The sequence below is a fragment of the Montipora capricornis genome, chromosome 7 (assembly GCF_036669925.1).
Source record: "Montipora capricornis isolate CH-2021 chromosome 7, ASM3666992v2, whole genome shotgun sequence".
Taxonomy (NCBI): Eukaryota; Metazoa; Cnidaria; class Anthozoa; order Scleractinia; family Acroporidae; genus Montipora; species Montipora capricornis.
The window spans coordinates 21894283-21904072 of NC_090889.1; the positions used below are offsets into that span (position 1 = coordinate 21894283).

General features: G+C 40.6%; 2 protein-coding genes across 2 annotated transcripts in view; both read left to right on the top strand.

The window, feature by feature from the left end:
- Positions 1 to 3584, top strand: part of LOC138057731 (uncharacterized) — a 23558-nt gene extending 19974 nt beyond the window's left edge. The window contains exons 3-5 of the mRNA XM_068903656.1: positions 1181 to 1378; positions 2936 to 3037; positions 3314 to 3584. Coding sequence (XP_068759757.1) covers positions 1181 to 1378; positions 2936 to 3037; positions 3314 to 3418 — 405 coding nt within the window. The 3' untranslated portion in view covers positions 3419 to 3584. The remainder of the gene's footprint in view (positions 1 to 1180; positions 1379 to 2935; positions 3038 to 3313) is intronic.
- A 2483-nt stretch (positions 3585 to 6067) lies between these two features.
- LOC138055775 (piggyBac transposable element-derived protein 4-like) lies at positions 6068 to 8702 on the top strand. The gene is made up of 2 exons (XM_068901647.1): positions 6068 to 6222; positions 6947 to 8702. Exons 1-2 carry the CDS (start codon positions 6068 to 6070, stop codon positions 8700 to 8702), a joined length of 1911 nt encoding a protein of 636 aa, XP_068757748.1.
- The last annotated feature ends 1088 nt before the right edge of the window (positions 8703 to 9790 follow it).

The window sequence follows — 9790 nt, forward strand, 5'->3', positions numbered from 1 at the left end:
TGATTTATTACAATCGCTTAAGTTAGAAACATTGAGGGTTAGACGTAATGATCACTGTCCAAAGTTATTTAACCAGGTAGTTTCTGAACCAGAACACAAACTTCGTCATTTTCTACCAGCTAAGAACAAATGTCCGTACAACCTGAGAAAACGTGGTTTTGTTGCACATAAAACGCGCACTAAACGTTATAGTTCCAACTTTTTAGATTCCTTGTTTCATTTCGTATTATAAATACATTTTTATAGTTTTAACATTATAAAGTTTGGATTTTGAATTTTGTAAAGAGTCGTGCAATTCAGCCTTAGTAGGCTACAATATGATTTTTCAATAAAGTTATCTATTACTATCTATTATAGGAAGAAGGCGATAAACTGTTGTCGGAAAATCTATGGGACGTTCAAGGAAGAACCTACACTCAGAGGGTGTCGTATAACTTAATTGTAAAGCAAAATTAATATAACGAGACTCGTGTATTTTTCCGCACGTGCAGCTTCGATCTTATTCTTGTCCATATGTGGGCCCCCAGCTTTGTTTTAAGGAAAAGAGTCGCAAGTTACACACTTTAAGGTCATGAGTTTTTGATTCCCATATTAAGAGCCACTTAGCAAATGCTTAAATTGCCTCAAAATTTCTTTTAATTGATTCTATAACTGCAGTTTTCCATGGTATAAGATAAGATCAATTAGTCGTTATTTATGCTCGACAGTTTTTATTTTTCAGGGAAATTCAGTTCTTCCCGAGCTTGCGGTGTGCGAAGGAGAAGTAAGTAAATCGGCTATTTTTTGATCATGTGATATCAGAAAAATGCTCACATTTTTAACATCAATGTATTGATGCGAAATTTAAACATATGGCCTTGCCGAGAACCTGAAACTTGGATCCCGAAATTTTCCGATGGTATCGTGAACCCAATTCTGTCGGCTTCAAAAATGTAGCATTCAAAACAAGGGTTTCTGATGGCCTTCGTATCCTTTTGCATTGCTCCACAAATGGCCGCTATTTTAGAAACCAGAAGCCAGTGGGAGACGTTTTCAAAGAGCTACAAATATTTGCCAAATGGTTGATAGTTCAAGAAAGAGAAAACACACCAAGGAATGTTTCCCTCAATATTCATCATATATTATACTTAATTTTATCACGCAAATATAGATTCTCTCTCCCGTCATATAATTATCATAGGGCGTGCCAAAAGACAGCCATTGCCAAGATGGGCTGGTGTGTAGAATGACCAAAACCTTCACCGTCAGAGGGCTGACTTTCCCAGTCAAACAATGTATGAAAGCAGATACAGAAAATGACGTAGAAGCAGTGAACATGGATGAAGGAGAAGAAAGTTTCAAGGCGAGAAGCAGGCGCCTCACTCCTGGATTATTGCAAGTAAGACTTTGAAACTTTCAGGAGAGAAAGAGAGTTTAAGCATACCGTAGTTAATCTAGGGACTGGTTATGAAACCCTGGGAATTTCAAAAGCAGGGACAATACAGTGGCAATTAGATGTTGAACCGACCGTGACCCTGCACAATCTTTTGTTTTTGGTTCGCAAGTTAATTTCGAATAAATTAGTCGAAGCTTTTGATTGGTTATCCTGCCGAAAATAGTGCGTTTTTGTCGGGTTTTGTGCAGGGTCAAGGCCAAAAAAGCGAACAAAAACATGAAACAAAGAAACTTGTCGAGTTTCATAACCAAACTTCATAACCAGCCTACATCTATTAACTATGGTTTAAGTAATTAGTTTTCACGTTACTTTATGGCCGCCATTTTGGATAGCACAAACGATGAATATCTTATGAGCTCTTTTTGTTTATCATTTAGCGCCTTTAAATTTCACCTTTGTTATCTGCGTCTGCAGAGGTTGATTTAAAACCAGTTATATTTTGAAAACTAAAAATATTCATCGAGGAAGTAAAAAGTCGTAGAAATTAGCATTTGTTTTGTTAGCGCGGCATGTTGAAATTTTAGATCGGGCATGTTCAATGCGTGCGAAACGTGTACTCTTTAGTCAAAATGCACGCTTGTGATTCGCGCTCACGGTATCTTATGTCTGGCGTGTTCAATGTGACGTGTGCAACAGTATTCTCATTTTCTTGACTGATATAAAAAGTGGTCACTCTTTACCCCACCCTGGGTTGCTTTTTACCCGGCCCGGGTTGAATCACCCCTGCGGGTAACCCTTTTGCAGTCAAATGTTTATAAGAGTTTACATGAAAACAGCAGTCAAGCCGGGTCAACCCCCCTTGCTGGGTAGCCCTTCTCGGGTAACCCTTCTCGAGACTCAGGTTGACCCGGCTAGAAGGGTTGAAATTTCTTCAATTTCTTCTTGTAAACACTGGCCCATCTGATCCGGGATCGTTTGAACGTCACCCTTTTAGCGGTTCAACGTTCTTGCCCATGCGCAGCCTGTAGCAAAATGGCGGAGGCGCATGGGCATGAAGAGCGTGTGAAAAAAAAAGTCGACTTGGCAGTGGAATCACTCAGTGACTAAACAGCTTCTTGCGAAACTAAAAGAATATAACAACAAGTTAACACAAAGTGATAATTCTGATGATTTCATGGCTCGTCCACCATTTTCCTAACTAACAAGTGGTTACCAGCCCTTTCAACCGAGCGAAAAAGGAACTGACCTGGGTCAGCCGAAATCGACCCAACCCTCACCCGACCTGGGCTTGTGTAAACGTAAAATTCGACGCTGAGCTGACCCGGGTTGGTGTCCAACCCGGGCTCGTGTAAAGCGATCTGGACCTTCTGCGTTCAAAAGGATAATTACACAAAAATCAGCCTGTAAAATCAAATTGCTACGAAAAAGAGTTCTCGAATTTGGATTAATTGGATTCGCTTTGAAAAGGAGGCTAAAGACAATTTAGTGCTCTTGATATTGCTGTACTTAAAATTGGAGTGAACTAACAAGTTTATGATAACTTTATAATTGCTTTTGCAGTCGTGTCGGTCCGAAGGTGATTGCCCAACCAACTTCTGCTGTGCGAATTACATCAAGAAGTGCCTGCCAAAACTGGTGAAAAAGGCCGAGTGCAGCACAAAGGTGAGTGTAATACCATTGGTACTCCCTGGTTAAACCTCTCAGCTGCACGTGTGAATGGTCAACTGGTTTGCCTCCGGCCAGTTGAGATTCTTAAAGTTGTTGTTTTGTTCTGTTTGTTTCGTTGACTCTGAAAAGCTCCTATCGGGGAGAAGTGAAAGAAAGTGCTGAAAGATGTATGTATGTATGTATGTATGTGTGTCACCTAGCGATTTGAATAAAAAGTTATAATCATTGCGCTGTTTGTGTGACTGCGCGTGTTCTGTCATTACTGGATAGGTATTCCACGGATGCGGTTGTGAGGATGGTCTTGAATGCAAACAAACAAGTGTCATCAATGTTCCTGTCGTCGGATTCGAGATTCCCATTATGCAGTGCGTGTAATCCATAGCTCCTCCACCAAGTGGAATGTAGTGGGCGAGGATTTGAAAACCAACTGTTCCGGTTCAAAAGAAGAAGAAGAAAATGCTAAATGTAGTGTCGTATTGGGAGCAGAAACGAGTTTTGAAGTGAAACAGAGAACAAAATAAAATGAGCCGTAAAAAATTCAGAGACTGTGCATTATTAGTTGAGTGTTTTTAATCACAATGACCAGAGGCTACAGTCTGTGAAAAAAATTCCTTTGAACAGTGATACAGACTTGAAGCTTTCGCGACTCACTCTTCCCTCACAATGTTGTTTGCACGCGAATTTCTGCGCCCATTTGGTAAAAGAATTGCAAAGTGTTTCAACAATTTTGTCGTAGGCTGCATTTAGCTCTCTCGACTCCTGAGTTCTGTCACCTTGCTATCAATAGGGTTTTCGTTAAAACATTTGCTTTTTCGTTTTTTATGTTCCCCAATTCAATTTTTTAATGCCCCTTTGTTTTCAGAATCCCTCTGAAAATATGTATCGTCACTGGAAATCAACCCCATCTAAAAAATTGTATGTATCCGTTTAATTCCGCACTCCCTAGAAAACATTCATTTCATTGCATCGATCCATTTTTGTGACAGAGTACTCAGCTCTTAGATCAGAACGTGGATAAGGATTTCAAAATGCTTTTGGATAGTTTTAAGGGTTACCTTCAGTTTGCGACTCTCTTCAAGGACTGAACAGGGAAGGTCTTCAGGTCTGTGAAGAAGTCTATCTACTCTGCTATCTCCCCACTCATTTACTTAGGGTTAAAGAGGGAAGGGGGTGCGTGCATTAGTGCCAAAGCTCTTTGTCAAGTGGAGCGAGTTTCAATCAAGTGTCGTAAAACCAAAACCAAAGTAATTACTTTGGCCAATCAAAAAGGACGGAGACAATCCAGTAAACACACGTAGCCGACACAAAGCGCGGGAAAATGTGCACGCGCGAGCCACGTTTGGTTTTGGTTTAACTTGTGATTGGTTGAAAAAATGGCGCGAGAAATTTGAACAAATCACCGAGTGAAGTAATGCAAAACCAAAGGAAATCGCTGATTACTTTAGACACTCAATTGAAAACCACTCTATTTCGTGTAACTCATCATCATCATCGTCTTCTTCTTCTTCCACTTCTTCTTCTTCCGACTAAAGTTTCCATCGCCTCAAAAAGCCCCTTTTCGCTCAGCAATTCTCTGCACTTGTCGAGTTCGCTAAATCCTCTCCTTCAAAGTCACTGTTAGAGGTACCTAAACAGTGAAAAAAGAGTTGTTGTAATTTGATCTACAACCGCGCAAGGAAGAGCTGAGTTTAATACCGGGTGACGTCACCGACTGATTTGCATTGTGATCATTTGTGACGTCAACCCGGCATCAGTCGAACCCGTTCCCCTTCATTCTTTGGTCATGGATCAAACTATGAGCACTTTTCCCGTTTTTGAAAGAAAGCGAGTAAAAAAGTGAATGTTCAATAAAGTGGTTCTAAAAGCAACAAAATATATTTGGGACGTTTTCGGAGGATAAAGAAAGTGGAAAAATTTATTGAACTGATAGGGACCTAAGCTTATTGCGTAATCCATAGAACTCTTTAACCATCTCAATATTTGTTACGGTTATGATGATAACCCCTTTCAGTACCGCTACCATCAAAAGTATCGCCATATTTCAATGAATGTATAGTTTTATTACGATAAACTTAATTTTTCACGATGAGATCCGCAAGGCGCCGAATTCAAAGTCATTGAACATGAAACAATTTTACCTATGCTTTTGGCGAAGTAACAAGATTATGGTTGACTTTTTGATAATGTGATAATGCAGCTGAATTAACTTTAAATATATTTTATAAAAATCTTCAAATTTCAAACACTTCACCACATACAAAATAGACATTTTGACTTTATGACTATGATATTTATATTATTCACTTAAAATCCACTCAGAGAAAGTTCTAAGCCTCACTTTCTGGGACGCCCGTTAAATTAACGGTTTCCTGAATTTGGATCTTTTTATGTTGACCCCTTTACTCTAAAAAGCCGTTTTTATCCAACTACTGGCACGAGAGATTAGAAACTGAAAAGGGTTATTTTTCCGCCAAGTAGCTTCGTTTCGTTCTTCTCAGTGGTATTCAAATACTGATTTCAAAGTAAATTGTACAGCTGCTGACCTACTTTTATGAAATAATTTTATATTTGTAAACCCCTTCTGAACTTTAATTGAATGAATATGTAATGAAGGTTAAATTTCGTCAATAACGAGATACTATCAAAATCACTAGAGAGGTAAAATCTGCGGGCTCCAAAAATTACTTATCACGTGATCCGCAAAAGAAGTCGTCACATGACATAAAAAAGTTGTCACGTGGTTCGTCTAAAGCGCGTTGGCGGTCATGGCATTCAACAAGAAACACCTTTTTTTGGATTACGTGACATTATTTTTCGGATCACATGACAATTTTGACGTGTTTAGAATCGACCGGCGTCGGATTCAAATTTCCAACGAAAGTTTTACCACTCTACAGCCACTCTATTGGTTTTGATAGTATTCTAATAAGCCAATCACAGGCCGAGTTTAACATAGCAACAAAGCAATCTCGCGATACCGCGATCATTTGAATTCATTTCTTTCTGTTCTTGTCTTGCAGAGCCATGGCGTCCTCTTCGAGAAAGACGATTTACACCACGGAAGATGTTTTGCAGGAGAGTTCTGGCGATGTTGGTGTCGACGTAGACACATTGGGGATGACCGAAGATGAGGAGTATGATTTGGATCGCCAATTAGGCTTTTATAGCGACGACTCAAGGTGAGCGATGGCTTAATTGTGCAGTGAAATTTTGAAGCGTCGCTTCGAATTCGAGAGAGCACGCGGTCGGCCATGAAATGCGATGAAATTTCGTCTCCTTTCGCTTCAAGCGTACAAACCCATGTTTTCTCTCTAGACATAAAAGTCTTATATTTTTCGTCAAATCACGGGCAGCCCAAGCTCGGTGTACGATTTATAGACTTTGTCTAGGAAAATTAACTTTGAGCTTACAAATGCTAAAATAAGCTGTAAATGTAGAAATAAACTTCACTTACCTTTACGTACAGCTGTCTTCGTCGTTTCTGTGCAATCGGAGGGCAAACTGTGTCTGTTTTAGACGGGTTTGTGGCTTACAAATTTTTACGATGTCGTTAGTTGTCATTTCCCCTCCTAAAGAGAAGAAAGGCTGGTGACTCGCGGCGATCTTGTCCCACAAATTTCCCTCGCATCACAAAACAACGGACCGAATCGCCATTTAAAAAAAGAGCACAGCCTTTAAGGCCTGATAAATTCAAAATCGATCGTGTGTGATCGTTATTGAAATCTGATATTTTTGTTTTTTGCTAAAACTTCAACCGACGGATTCTTTTTTGATTTATCTCTGTTAGATTTGTTATAAAATTCGTATGATACGGTAATTTTGTTATAACTTATTTCAACCCACGGATTCTTTTGTGACTTATTTCTGTTTCAAATTCGTAACATGTAACTCTCTTCCTTTCAGTGACGACGACATCATTGGCGACCAATCAACTCCCAGGATAAGTGTTGTAGTAACTAATGTACAATCTGATCCAGTTGCCACCTCTACTACAACTTCAGCAACATCTGCTGGGCATTTGGTGGCCTCTGTCAGTCAGATGATGTCTCCTTCAGTGGCCACCTCTGTACAGAGCTCTGTTGCTGGGCCCTCTTCTATATCTGCGGGGCCATTTTATTCCACCCGTGCAGCAACTAGTGCTGCACATCGCACCGTACCTAGCGCAGCATTGCCTGCAGTCCCCCAGATAGGAAAAGGGAAAGGAAGAGGTAGCAAGCGGGGAAAAGGCCCTGCAGTTCGTGCTCCTGTGGCCCCAGCAGCTGCAAGTGCTGCAGTGCCTTTCCTCTCCTATGATGACCCAGATTTAGGTAATCCCCCTCAATATCCCCATCCCAAGTTCACCCCTGCTCGTATACCAGGCTTTCATCTTGAGGGTCCACTCCTCAGGAATAGCATGGTGAAACCTGTAGAATTTTTCCAGCTGTTCTTTACTAGAGAAATAGTTGAAAGTATTGTTATGCATACCAACACCTATGCTTACATCGGTATTGCTACTGGGGAATACAAAAGTTACACTCGTTCGGATGGAAGCTGGCTGGAAACAACATCTGATGAGATCCGAAGGCTCATAGCTCTATTGATTTATTTTGGGCTAGTAAAAGTAGTTGGGGATGTTAGTAAATATTGGAGCACGGCTTCTTTGTACCACGGACTCTGGGCTCGAGCAATTATGCCCAGGGTGCGGTTCCAAGCTCTTATGAGTTTCCTGCACATCGTGGACCCCCTGAACGAGCCTGCTGGGAACAAGTTACGAAAGGTAGAGGCGCTTGTTCAGTATTTTAAAACAAGATGCCAGCTGTTGCACCAGCCGAGGCAACATGTCGCCATTGACGAGCGCATGGTGAAGTCCCGACACAGGTCGGGCATCCGTCAATATATCAAAGATAAGCCCACTAAGTGGGGCATAAAGTTATGGGTATTGGCCGATAGCTCCAATGCCTATGTTCAAGATTTCAATATCTACATAGGTAAGCAGGCGGGGCGGGAAATTAGTGAGCATGGCCTTGGTTATGATGTTGTTATGACCCTCATGCATAACTATCTCGACCAGGGGTATCATTTATTTATAGATAATTTCTATACATCTGTGACCCTTGCCAAACACTTGTTTGACCGTGGAACCCTTGTTACTGGTACTATTATAGATAGCAGAAGGGACTTCCCGGCAAGTCTGAAGAATGGCAAGGTGTGGGCCAAAGGTAAGCCTAAAGGAACTATGCGTTGGGAGAGGGATGCACCTGTGTTGGCATTGCAATGGGTTGACAACAAGGTAGTGTCAATGATTACTACCTCCGGCAATGCAAATGAGACCACACAGGTGAGCCGAAAGAGAAAGGCCGGTGGTACCTGGAGTGCCACTGTTGTTCAGCAGCCTGAGGTTTTCCACATGTACAATCAGTACATGAATGCCGTGGATCGATCAGATCAGATCCTCGCCACCCACAATGTACAGCGGAAGTGCATGACGTGGTGGAAAACCTTATTTTTCCATCTAATTGATATGGCTGTAGTGAATAGTTTCATCCTTTTCAAGGAACAACAACGTAAGTTCCCTGATAATGAAGCTCTTAGGCGATCGGCCAGCTACTCACTGGCGTCCTACAGGGAGGAGCTTGTACGTGACATCTGTAATTCCCTGCCCAAGATGTTCCCCCAGTAATGAAAACGTACAGGAATTAGGTTCTTTTGATATCGTTCACTGTCCAATTATTGTGGACGTGAGAAGACAGTGTGTGGTGTGCGTGAGGGAGGGAAGGGGTCGCTTTGGGGTGACCACTTCCTGCAGAGCACCTCAGTGTCAGGGGTTACACATGCACTTCACTAGTGAACGAAACTGTTATGAAGTGTTTCACTCCAGGCAGTTTCAAAGAAAGTTTGGTAAGTAAATGAACCCCAGGGTAACTTAGAACTGTATATATTGTTGAACTTTATATAATGTTAGTACTGTTGTGTTATTTGACAAAAAAAGAAAAAAAACACAAAAAAATTACAGTAGCATTGTTATTTTTTTTGTTATCTTTCATATTGCCTGTTGTTATCACATACTAATGCCTTTTTGTCTTGAGTGTGGGGTCTATAATCTCTTGAAAGATAATATATTATCTCTCAAGAGATGATAGGGGTGAGTGGTGGGTACCCCACCCCCTTTTTTTAAATAGGTATTTCCTCAAGGCAGATGTAGTGTAACAAGGAGTGCTAGAGGACTGTATCACTACAACCAGTGTTCCACAAGTAAGTGTGCTATGTTGTGTTGGTTGTAACTCATTCAAATTTGCTCTAAATCTCATTTAGTGCCATCATTTGAGTTCAGATTTTATAATATATAGATTTTATAATATATACTAATTTATGCAGTTTTGAAGGCCAGCATTCCATCAGGGTTGGTGATTGGTTGAATGTCTACTTTTGGGGAACCTATTCACTTATCTTTTATGGGAGGTAATGCTTTCCACCATAACAAATTCCTGGGCAAGGCCAAAAGAAATTATACTCCCAGGATCAGATTTCACCCTCTTTTGGGTATGTTTACAAAAAGAAACATAAAATATTCTATTTTCGTTCTTTTTCAGCCAAATCTTAATGTATGCAACTGTTATGCATAAATTAATGTAGTAGCAAAAGTAGGAACAACTTGTAGGCTCCAAAGTTGTTTCTGGTTGTAGCTTTATCCTTTCTCTTTCATTTGGGGTATAATTTGCCTTGCTTAAGTGTAATTACCTGGAGAGAGATAATGTAAAATATTAAGTT